The 15774-nt window shown below is 36.1% G+C and overlaps 1 protein-coding gene across 3 annotated transcripts in view; it reads left to right on the forward strand.

Moving 5' to 3' along the window:
* Nucleotides 1-13919, forward strand: part of GAS2 (growth arrest specific 2) — an 89265-nt gene extending 75346 nt beyond the window's left edge. For all 3 annotated transcript variants that reach the window (XM_032188752.1, XM_032188751.1, XM_032188750.1), the window contains exon 8: nt 13122-13919. In XM_032188752.1, the coding sequence (XP_032044643.1) occupies nt 13122-13340 (219 nt within the window). In that variant the 3' untranslated portion in view covers nt 13341-13919. The remainder of the gene's footprint in view (nt 1-13121) is intronic.
* Nucleotides 13920-15774: the final 1855 nt, after the last annotated feature.

The following is a 15774-nucleotide window of genomic DNA, read 5'->3' on the forward strand; positions in this document are numbered from 1 at the left end:
ATGGACTTCTAGATGCTGGTGGCTGAAAATAGTCTCTAGCAAATCGAAGTCCATTTGAAATGCAACTCAACCTAGCATTGATTGAATTAAGATAACAGATTTCACCTCCTGGCTCTGAGCTGTTAGTGTTCATGAACGCTTTATATCAGTACTTCTGTATGATAGGAAAAATAGAATTACAGATACTGAAAGCTTTCTTTCAGCAAAAATAAAAATGTTCAGCTACTTTTCTCAAATCTTGTCTGCTCAAGGAATTTCCAGTCTCCACAACAAATCTGATTGTCATATACCTTTGTGGAGCAAATGATTTATAATGAAATTTCCTTCTGTTTCCTCCACACCTGCGAGAAAACACCATCCATTTGGGTGTTTTTCAGTACTTAGCACATGATCCTGCTGCAATATTGCTTCTGAAAGGGTCCTTATAGGCTTACTATCTGTAGAAGACTGGGTTTCTGACCATGAATCTTGTCTTGTTCACTGAGGAAAGCAGTAGTTTGGGAAAAATAGCCCACGATCAGTTCCATGACAAATATTACGAAGGTCACAGCTACAGGAAAGTTATTGCTGGGTGTGCTGTATTGATATCTCTGAGGATAGGGATGCCCATTGAAGGAATCATATCAAACATTTTACCTCCAGCTTATGCATTAATCTTGCATAAAGTACAGCAAAGCAGCTGTTTGAAGCAATGTGAAATGTTAAATGTTGCAAGCAGAGTTAGAGTACTGTAAAGGTTGCTGCAGTTGGATGTATGTGATAATTCAAATCAATCTTCTAGACTTGTAACGTCTCTGTGTCACTTATCATATACACGTCACTTGCATGGGCAGGCATTGAGAAGTCTGCAGAAGAAGCTTTTTAATTGTTATTATCAGCTTTCCGGAATTATTATATTTGGCTTTTTTGAGGCTGTTATTCAGAAATTAGGAGAGACAGAATGAATCTTGAGAAAATAGCTAGAAAACAGATGGCGCTTCAGGGTTCAAAAGAACATTTTCATGTACTTCTGCAATGCTATAACACGAGTGTGTTCACATGCTACCCACGCACATTTGCATGGTATAATCCTAGATTCACTGAATTCAGTGGCAAAATCTAAACTGATCATCACTGTGCATGAATGTGTATTCACACTGTGTAAATAACTTAATATACTGAATGGAATGTAAATTTGGAGAATCTTAATAGTCGGGGTAAAATTAATTCCTTTTGTATTTACAGAGGTTTCTGTTTTAAAATTCATGCACTGCTTATGAGCCTAGCTCATATTTTTATTTCTTATTAGAAATTCATTCTGAGTACTATCTCGCTGCTCCAATATGTGATTACAGTGGTATTCCTTGAGGGGTAAGAACTTACTTAGATTGAGTAAGTGAACACAAATTGTCCCCTTAGCTATTTCTTTTCAAGAGACTTTGCAAGACTCAAAATGCTTAGCTATCTGCATCTACAGAACAGAAACATCAGCTATCTACAAGTAAGAGGAATCAAAAGTATTTTTGATTCAAAGGTTAGAGTAAAGACTTCTTTTTAATCAGTCACTCATAGATTTATTTTGGCAGTGTCATGCTTATGTTTTTTAAATGTTTTTCTGACAGTCTTCCACTCCCCCCTTGTTTGATCTTAGTGCATCTGGTTTTCCATGTCTCCATCCAGAGACAGCATTTGCCAGTTTGTACTTTTTTTTTTTTTTCACTTAATCTCATAAACTCTGCCTGATTTCTTTTTCCATATTTAATGTTTGCCATATCGTCTCTTCTCCTGAACATTGCATAAAATAGCTGGAAGTAGCTAGATTTCTTTTAAACGTCCCACATTTCAGTTGATAGGAAATAGGTCTGCTTTGTGGTTGGCCCCCACATAAAAGTCTGGAGGGGAAGCAGTAAGAAACTGACATCATTGCCTTCATAATCAACCAGGTGCAGGGGCTTGGAAGTGCACAGTCCCTTCACCTCCAAATGCCATTCTGAACATGACTACCGCATCTAATTAATTCTCCACAACGTTATTCCTCCTTGTCCAAGAACGAAAAGCTTCCACTTGTCAGAAATTCACTTGACTTTTAATGAATAAACAAGTGTGTTTACTTCTATCTGCATCTGAGTCATTTCTCACACACAAAGTGCTCGCCTACGCAGGATACTTTTTCAAACAGTAGCCAAGGTCTAGTGTTAATTAGACACCATAGGCATACTATTCCCAAATTCTATAAAATTGTGTCATACAGAAATAAAAAGTGAAGTTTGAGGGAAAGTTTAATCAAGAATGAGAATCCCACATGTCCAAACCTGCATGTTACTTGTATCAGTACACATCCAAAAATGTATCTTGGTTTCAGTTAGTCAGGCATACTTGGAGTAAGTCTGTTATACTTTGAAAACAGAAATATGCTTCATTAAGTGCAACGTTTGTTCTGTACACAATACTTTAATTTGACCTCCACCAGCGTCATCAAAATTTTCCATTTTTTTTTTTTTTTTGGAAAAAATGTTTTATGCGACTTTGCCTTTTTCTTAACCTCCAGAGCTCATTGGAGGCCATGCAACTTTAGCTGTCTATGCCATGCAGGATTTCCATGGTTGTGGTTTCAACTTCTAAACCAATTCCTGGCCTTTTCAAGTATATGAAAATTGGCGAAACTCTTGTTCTGTTACAATCTAGAGCTTTGCAAACAAGGCTGGCTCCCTGTGTGTATGTTCAATCCAGAGCTGAACCAGTGGAACAAGCAACTTGCTTCATTAGTTTCCAGCCACATGCAGTAGTGTTTTGTGCCATTATACCAAGCGTATCGGCTTAACTCCTTGCCAAGAATAAATAGAAGGGGAAAGCTGCATTTCCACAATGTGAAAGAGGAAAAATTCCAATTTTCTCACTCGATTATTTCTTTTGCAGAAGCTGAGATGCCATTTCATGGATTCCAAGTATCTTTTGTAATATAATGGCTGGGGAAATGCTACTCTATCAAGACTGGACCTCTTCAATAATCAACTGTTTGTTCCTCAATGCCTCAGGCCTAATGAGGTCTTTCTATTCATTTCACAATGCAAGTGGACCCTTATTCTTCCCTATCTCATTCCGATAAAATTCCCTGTCCCTCTGACACCACCTTCCGTATACGTCTGTGTGTGTGCCTCAGGTTCTGATGCTAGGTATCATGTGGAATTCCCTTGATCTTGCTCCATAGTTTCAGTGTCTGATTTCTTTTCAAATCATAACATTAACTAAAAATCATCTTTTTGCTAGATCCCGTAATTATTGGTACAGCATTGTCAGTCACATTTCTAGTTTGTCCTCCGAGTCATTAAATTGTTGATCTATAACTTCAATAATTAATTGTAGTTACCCCTAAGTCTCCCTTTCTGTCTTTTAATATTCTATATCTAACATCAGTACAGTGCTTCATTGTGCTGCTTGATTCTTGGATTCTTGCTCATCATTAGATGCCTCTTAAAAATAACCTTTGTTTCCCCTGGCTCTTGCATATTACTGTCTGTAGTGTTACACTGGGTGTTTCTAGGTCGAGTGTTTGTTATTGGTTCAGTCATCCTTATGTCCTGGGCTTCAATGCTTCCTGTCCTCCTGTGCTGTCATGAGGCTGTCATTTGCCATTTTCTGCTTCAAGTGGAGGTCACAGTCCTAGCTGTTCCCCTCAGACTGTATGAAGTTTTAGTCATGTAGCATCATATTAATTCTGTCTTCTTAGACACCCTACATATTTGTGCTCAAATACATGTTTCCTGGATTGTTTAAAGTCTTTATACAGAGTACGCTTTCAGCAGATGCATATTGTAAAACCAGTTTATAACTAAGAAGCTACTTCAGTGTTTCCACACATGTACCTCCACTAGGGAAAAGCTCTAGAAACAGACAGTGTATTAAATCTTTCCCTTTGGTATTGGATTTCTATCCCTACTACACTCCAGCTTGCTGAGCTGTGACTACATGTAAATGATTGTTTTCATTTCATATTGCTGTGGTGCTTGGTGAGGAGGATTTGCCTTCTGAATAAACCAAAACAAAGGAGCAACATTTAGCTCTATGTGAGGGCAAAAGTCAAGGAATTGAGATACAGGTTAACACTGTCCCCAGATTTTTAAAGGGTTATACATATTTCATTTACCTTCCCCTTAAGCAGCTAGGATAAAGAATTTACAGTCATGTACAAATTATATGTTACTTAAGCAGTGTTAGAATGTTTTAACTTTCTTGAGCAGGTGACCAGATAATATATGTTATACCTACAAGTTATGTTAATATGCAAAGACTTTGTATTTGAGCTACTGCAGTCTGATATGAGTTGAATCACTAGACACTTACTTCTGTTGTAGCAATCTGTCATAGCGGGATGCAGATGTGTTCAGTTCCCATCTGAATCATCAGCCCTGTGCTGAAAATGTGACATCTTATAACAGTGTTTCATAAGTCCCATAAAGAAACAGTTTTGACTGATAAGTTAGTTTAACAGCGTGTATAAGTATTGGAAAAATCAATTGAAAAATGGTGAGGTGGAAATCTCAAGTGAGGTCCACAAATCCTCTAGCAGGAACTTGCAAATGAAATTAAAAAGGTTTTGAAAAGGAACTGAGCCCCTTGAGGAAAAGGTGTTCTTGTTTTAGTTCACCTGTAGTTGTGCTTCATTTGCTTATTTTTTAAAAATTTTTATTTTATTTATTTAGTTATTTATTTTTATGGAAAGGAGGTGTTTTTTGGCAGATGGAAGCGTTAGCCAAATGGACAGGTGATAAATGGGCAATAATGTCAGTCTAGAAAAAAGAGAAATCACCACAAAAGCAAAATGACTGTCTGATCAATTAAGTAAGGACAAGTTAGGTGAAAGCGGTTCAGTTTGTATTTTAAAAGAGGAGAAATCTCTGCAATGTGATTTAGTGAAGTAAGAAAGTTGATGCTATTATGCATCGCTTCATACAAATATCTGTGAGATGAAAAGGAGAATGAGAAGGCTCCTTTTTAAGGGAGTGGATTTAATTAGCAAAAGACATAGTGCATACAGTTTTAAAGCCCTTATCCTTAGGGCTTTTCAGAAAAGAAAAAAATCACTCATATTAGCAAAAGGTTAAGGTTTAGATTTCAGAAGAACACAACCCAAAAGACATTTTGAGAAGTTGGCTAAATTCCCATTGTGTTCAGTAGGAACTGGATCAGTCACTTAATGAAAATGTTGTGTAACTGGTCTTATTCGGTTTTATTAGACTTCACTATGTTTCCCTTGAGACCTTTTGGTGCATATGTTAGTTAATCTGGTAGGAGACCAAGAGTTTACTTAGGTATCTCACATGGATCATTTTAATATCAGTGCTTAAGTATTTTGAAGCTTGCAAGCATTATGCTTTAAGTATTGTTCGTGAGCCTTCTGGCTTTGTGGCATGTTTCAAACATCTTTTCTTTTTCTACTTGCAGATTGGCATTTTCAGGTAGAGGTGGAACAATCTTAAGAATTCAACTTCTGTGATCCCAGAAAACTCTGTGAGCAAGGGAGGATACATAAAGAAGATAGTTAAATAATTTAATACCCCCCTTTTCTACACAATATTGAAAAAATCCGATAGAGCTCTGCCTTCCAAAACTTTTTCAGTCAGACTGACAAAGGCCAAATTGGCAGGATCATTTTGAGGAGTGAGCATAAATCATTGTTCAGGCTAGCCAAGCTCTGATCTTTTCTCTAAGCACCAAAAATAAAACAAGTGATTTACAATTAGACATTGGCTCTTAGCATTGACACCATCAGCCATTTTACGAAACCTGTGAAGAGCTACATGTTTCAGGTCAGTTCTGGAAAAGCGAAGTGTAAGTAAGAAAATCTCCACATACTGCTCACCCAGATTCATTGCATTCTGTGACAGATTTTCATCTTATTAATTCCTGGTTCAATCCTTCCTAAAAATAATAATGAATGGCTAATTTTTTTCAATGACAAATGGAAAAAGATACAAAGCTGTACTAATTTTGAGAAGGAATAGACAAGGCTATATCTGTTATTGAGCCAGCTTTCAAAATGTGAACAGTCAATCTTCTTTATTTTTTTTGTACATTTAAATATTTCCTTTTCTACTTTATTGTAGAATCTGTTAATAGATTTAAGCATAAATAAAGTGTAAAATAATAATAATTCTTTCAAGCTACAATGCTGTCTGTGACAGAGGACATTAATAATTAACACTATCATCTCATTCTTATTGCTGAAGAATAAATAACATGCTACTAATATGAACCTGGTATGTATATCTGTAGCAGTTTGGAGTTAAATATGGTAAATGGTACCAAAATATGTCACTGTGACCCAAATTCTTATTTGCTATGCGATACTGGACAATCAGCATATATAGTAAAAGATAGTGCTTGTCTTAAAAATGTTCCTGAATATCTCACTAACACTGAACCGCTAGCATTCCTTCTTCTGTCTTCAGCACTCTGATATAAAAACAGTTCTTGGCTAGGAGAATGTATGGAAATTAGTACTCAGCTTAGTTTTGGAGAAAGATTCACTTAGTAGATTATAACTTCTAAAGAGGTAAGGATAAGCTTAAAATCACTGTCTTGACTTTGGGTGACCTCCTGAATTAAGGTCCTGTCTTCAGAGAGAAAAGCCTGTAGTCTTCTCTGATAAATTTTGGTTGAGTGATGTTAGAGCCAAATTTTGAGAAGAAGAAAAGCAGATGCTTATGCATTTTCTGTTTTATACTACTGAAACATTTTCTGAAACATTTTCTGTTTAATGCTACTCACCTTTAGGTTGACTTTTGGATGTTTGCACATGTGAATGATTATTTAGATGCCTTCTGTATACAAACTTTGCTTGATCTTTTGATCTGAAACAAACTTTGTACAAATGACTCAGTGAATTACATGAGGCTTCTGATCTTTCATTGTAAAGCCTGGTCTATATGTACTGTAATGAAATGGTTAGAAGGCTTCATTTGTGCGAGCCTCTATGGCTGCCTCACCTGGAAAATCTATCAGGCTTCAGTGTATCAGCAGCCACTGAAAATCATTCCAGCTGGAACTACACTGATACAATTTTTGTATCACCTATTTAAGTCAATGCTTCTTTCATTCCCTGCCCCTGTATGTCAGTCAATAGCCATGGAGAAGTGTGGGTGTTGCTGAACTGGTTGGGAACTTTATTAGGTTCTACGTGAAAACTGAGCTCTTTGCTCAGTGAGAAGTATCACTTGATGTAAAACAATAAATGATAGTCTGCCCCAAACTGGAGACTAAAGGATTTTGAAGAATGCCTCAATGGTGGTTTATTTTCCACCAGGAGAAAAAAAAAAAAAAAAAGAAAAGAAAAAAAAAAAAAAGGAATGTTTGCATTTGATTTGTGTAGAGAATATAGACTTAAACCAGTGAGGCTTCTAACTCATTTGTAAAGTATCGTTCCACCGTGGTCTTTGTGTATACAACATAGCATAGGAAATCGCTTCACTTAACAGAGTGAATACCCGTCAATGTGTTTGATATCGCCCACGATGTAACATGAAAATACAATTCTTTATAATTCAGAAGGAATGGTAATTTTAAAATCCAACTCCAGCACAGTTAGAAATATTGAGACAAGCAATTACCGTGAGCACTTGACAACTTTTTTTCAAGCTGAGCTTTTTTATAATGCTTTTTCCATCTAAGTGAGATTGATGTAGTGTGATTTAATACACATAAGTCCCTGAAAATGAGAGGGAAATGTTAATCCAGCGAGCTGCCTATTTTCCATGTCATTAGTGTGGTTTCTGCAGAGAGGGTAAGCGCGAGCTCCCTTATTGGGGCTTTAGAACTACGACACAAAAACTCAGAGGAGGTCCCTAAACAAATCCATATGTAATGACGGGAGCAATAGAAGTTGCATTATTTGAAACTTTTAAAAGTAGCAAACATAATCCAAACCAGTTTTGTATAATTCTATATTAAGAGGTGGTTAGACAAAACATGACCTAATGAGGGATGACAAAATAAAACAGAGAGTTCTGTTTTTCAGGTGGGGAAACATCTTTTTTCTTTATATAATCAGATCATAGTATAATTCAGGTTGGAAGGGACTAATCTACTTTTGTCTGCCAAAATGCACATTAATATACTCTAAGAAGATTACTTCAGTGTGGATGAATAATTAATATCTGGAATTGGCTACATAATTTGCACTTTTCCAGATTTGCAGAGTTGAGGTTCAATTTGAATTCCTCAGATGTGCACTTAGGCACACAAATGAGTTCTTAAACATTTAAAATCAGCCTTATATTTTGTCAGACTCCTGCTTTTCTCTGAGAAGACATTAACACCCACAAATTCAATGACAAAAGGAGAATGAGAGCCAAGAAAAATAATAGTTGCAGGGGAGCTGTTTTCCTTCCATATACCCTTGGGAATTGCGCCCATGATCCCTTTTGTCCATAAGGGTGAACTCTATGTATGCAGAGCAGTAATACCTCATATAAAATGTGTGTTGGAGTGGCTGGGAACTTTTAAAAATAGCAATGTATCTAAATCTAACCTGACTGGTGCTTAAATCTGATGGTATTGCAGAATTTTGCTATAAATTTTATGATGAACTCTAGAGATGAAGTTTCATAATCTCTGCTAACAAGGTAATTTTCAAGTCTGTAATTACGTGGCTTGCAGCAATTTATCAGGAGACTGTTACATATTCTCGATGGCATTTTCAGGTCACTGAATCCTCAGGGAAGTAGCAAAACTCCACAGAGCAACAATTACCTGCATATTTCTGAAAATTCACTTCCTCGTTTGAATGTATCTAGTAGACTTGGTGCAAATACTTATGTGACTGCATTTCCTGTACTGGCATGTACTGGAAACTAATACGCTGTCAGAGTGATAACATTAATGATCATGGAAATATGATGTTACTAAACATCACCATGAAGTACTGCTAATCCATGGGCCACAGGGCAGCTCTTTTTCTTTTGTCCATTGCCCTTGTACTGGCTTGCATCAGAACTTCTCAAAAACTCAATGGAAGAAGTATAAATCTAAACCCAAAATGCTTCTTGCTTGCCCCATCCCTAAATCTAAATCTGCATTTTGGGGCAGACAGCGACATGCCACTCTCAGCATGACATGCACATCTGTGTAGTTTCCCCCCATTTCTTTTTTTATCAAAGCTGTTTTCAATTTTTAGACCTTTCTCTGACCACTGGCCAGTGCCCACTCAGCTCTCCTCAATGTCATCTTCTCGGTCAGCCCCCAGTCATCACCTGTTTGAACACAGTATTAGCATTACTTTGTTCAAATGTTGGCATAGACTTCTCTGTACGTCTCAGTGACCGTCAGAGATGCTGAACTGATATTGTCACAGTTTCTTTTGGAGAGTCCATGAAAGCATACAGCTGGACAGGCTTCTCTGTATGTTGCCAGTATTTCTTGGAGTCTTTCTCTGGGCCCTACCAGGCTGAGCTTCACGTGAAGTGACAGATGTGATAATTTTCAGTGGCAAGCTTCAAGAGGATGTAGGTTAACAGCCAAGCCTGTCATGAAAAATGCTTAGTGACTAATACTGAGACTTGAGAAAGCCATTTTTTGGCATAGACAGAAGGGTAGATCAGCAATGTAAATGGTACAGACAAGTTGCAGAGCAAAACGATTCCTAAAGAGCTTCAGCTGCATTTCCAGAAGAAAAAAAAAAAAAAAAAGTTAAAGTGGTTAAAGTGCCATGACTGAGTGCACGATACGGGTGTGCTGGTGCTGCTGTGACTGCTGCTGTGACTTAGCACTGGCCTCGAAGCCTGCCAAGTGATGGCAGGGAGGTGTTCCAGCTTGCTGCTGGTACTGTGCTGACAAAACAGTGTGTGTAAATCTTACCAACGCTAGGATCTCTCTCTCTCTCTCTTTCTCTCTCTCTCTCTCTCTCTTTCTTTCTCTTTTTTTCTATTTTTTTTTTCTCTTTTTTTTTGTGGCCTGCAATATCTCTAGGGCCACTGTGAAAATATATTAATGTAGAAGCCCATTTAATTATGTGGTTCTGAACACCTGTCAAAATAAGGTCCGCTAAATGCTAAGATACAAGAAACAAGAGTCTTATCTTCTGATGACAATAAATCTAAATGGCTTGTATTCAGGAAAATTTAATTGAAATACATTCAGCTCTTATCTTTCCCAATCTCATTAACTTCATACTTTCAGAGTGCAAAATTTTCTCTGTGCAGCCTCTGGTGTGATGTGCTGCGTTATTTTGCCAAACACCTTTGGATTTTATAGTCAATATACTCTCAGTATGTAGCCTACATCATTTCAGAAGTTGGCCTAAAATCACGCTGACTGACTCCAGACTGTGATTTGCTTTAGGTTGCTGAGTTTGGCTTCCAGAGCCCAGCCCCAGTGCCATTAAAGTCAGTAGGATTCTTTCCGTTGGCTTTTGCAGGATTTGGATGAGATCCATCGTGTGTAATTCCTCCCCCTGCTTCCCTTCCCCTCCCTGAAATATCCTTAAAAAAAAAGTTGTAATATAATCTGAAGAATAACATTTTTGGGCCAGATTTTCAGTTCCTATAAAACCAAATAGATTTTTTTTCAAGTCAGTAGAGCTATGCTTATTTACATGAGCTTAATATCTTCATGTACAGCCTAATATCTCTCCAATAGTCCACAAAGTTCCCTCAATTCCTTTATGTGAAAATCAAAACAGTTTAAACCATGTTTCACTTTGATGTCCAAGTCCTATGTAGTGACAGCATACTTTGAACTTCTCTCAATTGTTTTGTCTGTTATCCCTTTGGTATGCCTTAATGCATACCAAAACAATCTATAATTTCTTCTGCAAAGGTATTGTCTGGTAATTTGGTCATTTGGAAGGATTTTCTCAGCTTTAATTAGCTGGATAGCAGCATCAAAATACATTAATGTTATGAATTTATTGGCCTTGATAACTGACTAATTAAATTTATTACTGTGGTATCCAGCTTTTTTCTCAGAGTTCTCATGGAAAAGCTGGATTGGGGGGATTATAGAATCTCAACCAAAAGTTTCATCTTCAGCTGAAGGGTGTTGCAGTGGAAATGGCTTTTTCAGTTAGAAATTAGAGCAATTATTTATAGATGCAGGAGAAATCCTTTATTCTTCTGTGAGGAGTCCAGAGCAATTTTGAAGCTAGCAGATTTATTCTGGATTTGTGCTGATGTTCCTGAAATCAAAATATGGCCATAGGAATAAAATTGTGCTTTTGTGGCACAGCACAGCATAAACAATGACCATATTTAGGATGCAGGAAAACCCTGTCTCTATAGAGAGCAAGCAATGAATTTTATAATATAAAAATAATATATTCAAAACGGAGGAGAAAGACAGAAGATGTATATTTAACCTGAGCATCAGGAAATAGCATACCACATAGGTTTTATTTGTCTGTGCAGCAGTCCCTAAGGGGAATTGAACCAAATATATTTTTTTACTAACTTTCCATTCCTAACTCTTAATCAGAAGTCCAGATACTAACTTCTTTTGGAACGTGAAGCCCCCTCTGACAATATGTGGAAGCTGAAATTCAGCAACACTTAACTCATTCCCACAGCAACATCACATGTCGTGGTGGACTGATGTAGAGTTTAAAATGCTTTTACTTTACAAGTTCTGGGTACATTTCTCAAAATTATTTTTTTAAAGCATTCAAACAGGAGAAAGCAGCTAAATAGAAGTATGTATATTATTGTCGTAAGGCACTGTCACTGTTTGAACTTCAATTTTCAATTTGATGTAAAAACCATTTGCTTCTTTCATGATACATTGTCCAGACTGAAAATGTGATTTAAATTTCATGCCACTGAAGGCTTTTTATTTATTTATTTATTTTATTGGGCATTTTTATTTATTTATGTATTTATTTATTTGCTTTGCTGTCCGTACTCTGTGTAGTGATTGTGCACCACTGGGCTAGGTTACAAAAGGTCTGTATGCCATATAACTCTCAGAAGTGCAAATATTGTAAGCCCTCAAGGCAGTTGTGCATGTATAGGACAATGTAGAGCTGTCTGAGGACAGTGGCCTGGAGGTGGAACTTTCACAAGGCAAATTTTTAATTTCTTGTGCTATGGCTAAATTATGTTTTGCAATTCATAAGATGCATTTAATCGAAGCATGTTTCAATGCATGAATTATGACTTGACTAGGTGCATAGACATTACTTTTGTAATTGGTGAAAAGCCTTATTTGAGTTTAGGCAGAAAATAAGTGTGGACCTTGAGGTCCACACTCTACAACAGAGATAGGCACCTAACTGGACAGTTGGATACCTCTGTCTTAACCTAAAATTTCTTTGTAGGTCAAGCACTAGTGTTGCTGGAATAAAGACAGCAAGCATAAGCACTACTGAGATCTTCTCCTAGGATGAGCGTAGGGACTTTTCTTGTATATTCTTTTACAACTCAGCATAAATTGAGATATCTCAAAACAGCTACAGATATAGCAGTTGTGATGTCCCTCCTTATAGCATTTTATTTACAATATATGTCAGCAATACTGAAAAACAAAAAACAAAACAAAAAAACAAGCAAACAAACAAACAGTACTTCACTTCTTCATTTTCTTAAATAACTTTTTTTTTTTTTTGATATTTTAGGAGATAAAGATCTTTTTTCTTTTTTTTTTTTTTTTTTTTCCCCTCACTACTTCATTTATATAGTTCCTTCTCATGTAAACAAAAAACAGTCTCAAAACATGTATGATGGTATCAAAACATGTATGATGGTATCTATGTATTTAAAAAAAAATAATCCATGTGCCCTACCATGTTTACACTAACTACGTGAAGAACAGGATCACTCAGTGGCATCAGACTCGGAAAAGAAGTAGTAATGTTTACGGACAGTATGAAAATTTTTAGTTTTAAATACTATTTTATTTTATTAAAGTTTTAAATAAACTATTTTTATATTTTATAAAAAGTTTTATTTAAATTTTTTTTTAAAAAATATTCATAGTTACTGAGTTCAAATAAAAAACATTCTACAGTTTTGTTTCTTTCCCTTTTATTTTAAAGCAAAATACTAATATGTCTGTGACTTTTAATTAAATAAGCAGAGCTTTTTCCAGCAGGAAGAATGAAAACCCAGTGAATGGTTCACCTTGAAGATTTTTTGTTCCTTTATATGTAATTTCAGATGCTGCACAACAAACACGTGATGGTCCGTGTTGGAGGAGGATGGGAGACTTTTGCAGGTTACTTACTGAAGCATGACCCGTGCCGAATGCTGCAGATCTCTCGAGTGGATGGGAAAACTTCTCCAATCCAGAGCAAGTCTCCAACCCTCAGGGACATGAATCCAGACAATTATCTGGTTGTTTCTGCCCATTACAAAACCAAGAAGGAGATTAAGTGAAATAAGCTTCTCATGTGATTGGGACTCTATATATGTAGGTCCAAATTATTTTCTCAAGTGTAGCAAATTTAGTTTATGCTTTAAAAGGACTTCAGAAACTTTCAGACTGGAAATGGCAACCCATTTTGAAGATCTTTGAATTGTAGAAATATTTATTTCTAGTACTGTATCTTTTATAGCAAATTACCCTTGCTAGGCTAATTACTACAATCAGATAAGAAATAGACATATATTTTTAGCCAAATTATTACTCTTTAATACGTGAATGTATACTTAGAGTTACATAAAGGAGTGGATCCTGTTAAAGGAAGAAAATACATAATACAATATATTTGTATGAAAATCTTATGACATTGAATCCTTGACTGTTAGACTAGTTGAAATATATATATGCAGGTGGAAAATTAGTATTTGTGGAAATTATTTGGTAATGCCTCTTGAAATGAAATCAGAATTGACTATTTTTATGGGTTGCAAGATTTTTTTAAGCAATAGAATATAGAGACTTGTTGCATGCCAAACAACTTCCCAAAGTGATTACTTAAAAAAAAAAACACAAAAACAAAACAACATAAAATAGCTCAAGAAGAAAGACCCACAACCCTTCTACTCTTTAAAACAAAAGGCAATACCAAGTGCTAGATCCGCACTTAGATCCTTCCTCTTTCTGACAGAGTTGCCCAATATAGAAGCAGAAGGAAGGTTGCCCCTTCCCCTGTCAGACAACAGAGACGGCCAGCTGTACTAGCAGGGTGATGTTTTGCAAGCCATGAAGGGAAGTAGTAAAAGATGCATGGCCCTTCTATCCAAGGAGGAGCTTCAGAACAGACTAGTCCCACTTCCATCACAAAACATTATCCTCTGCTTGAGCGTGAGCTTTTCCTTCCCCTTATTTTTCATTCTGTTGGTCATGCCAAATATAAAATATTCATTACCCTGTCAGTAGAGTGATTCACATTCTTGTAAATCATTCACACACCTCTAAAATAGCTAAAGACGTATTGGGGCTTAGTTCATAATTTTGGCTACTTTTCTTTGTTTATATTTGGTAATTTATGTGCCTTATAACTTCCTAGAAAAATCATTTTATAGGATTATTTCACTGACTGTATAAATTCGAGCAGAACTCAGTTGTTTCATTACAAATGAAATAAACTTTTTTAAAAATACTCATATGTTTTCAAAGTCTTGTTTGGTATTTGTAAACTGTATTCCTGTACTTTGGTGCCACTGAGGAGATGCCTACAATGTAGAACTGCTTACTAACCTAATAGTAAGGTAAACAGCAAATGGTGGTGTAAACATTTACTTACGACAGATAGCGCAGAAAATACTTGGATTATGTTTAATTTTCCTCCTTTGCAGGGAAAGAACAGAATCGAAAGTGTTCCTGAAGTGTTTTTTTTTGTTTTGTTTTGTTTTGTTTTTTAAAGTATCAATTGCTATTTTTCTGTACTTTTTAGTTTTAATAAATACCCGTATGATCTGCTCCTGTGGTCTTAAAAATTAAAGGCAAGATTTCTACTGGCTACAGCAAGACAGGCTCAAGACCTTGTTCCCTCACGCTCAATGCCTTACTAAAACCACCACATTTTATCACATATCAGTAGAACTATCCTACCTTACTACCTATAAATACCTGCTAAATACTAGCAATTACACAGTTGCTTGGCACACAGTATTGAAAGATATTTATATGTTAATAGATTAAGAACAGACATTTACAATTTTATATATATGTTATACTTAGATTTATTTTAACATTAAACATCAACAAATAATCCCAGTAAATCCAAACCAAGATTTTAAATTTAATAAATAAATAAGTAATAAACTAGGGTATGCATTTGTACTCCAGCATCCTAAAATCACATTGAAATACTACTTGACTTAAAACTTCAGCCTATTTGATGGTATAATAGGAGCCCTTTAAAGGATTTTTTTTTTTTTACGTACTGCCTGCTACCACCTAACTGGAGTAAAACGTTTTCAGGTGGGGCTTCTGTCATTTGATGCACCTGGGATGGGTAAGGAGCAAGGAGAAGGAAGTTAAAGCAGGAGAATCAATAAAAAAAATCCTGCAGTAATTTAACTTCTTTTGGAAAGAGGGGCTGGAGATATCATATTTGGAAGGTAAGTGTAGTTCTTTAGTTAAGTGGTGTCTTGTTATTGTACTAAGCTCTGGAGCAACGTTGGGTATTTATTTATTTATTTTTCTGAGGAGTTAGGAGTCTGAAATTCATGTTACAAAGCTGAAGCTGAGCATTCACATCTTGCTGAAGGAGTTAGAGTACTTCTTGTTGTTTGTTAGTATGGGAACAGAACAGGCTGTTTGAAAAATGTTGTCTGTGGAGGGGAAACGAAGTTGGTCATCAGTTATTCTGGATAGTACTTAAAATTTCTATGGCGTGGTGTGTGGCTAGTAAGGTATCTT

Source organism: Aythya fuligula, chromosome 5 (assembly GCF_009819795.1).
Source record: "Aythya fuligula isolate bAytFul2 chromosome 5, bAytFul2.pri, whole genome shotgun sequence".
Lineage (NCBI taxonomy): Eukaryota > Metazoa > Chordata > Aves > Anseriformes > Anatidae > Aythya > Aythya fuligula.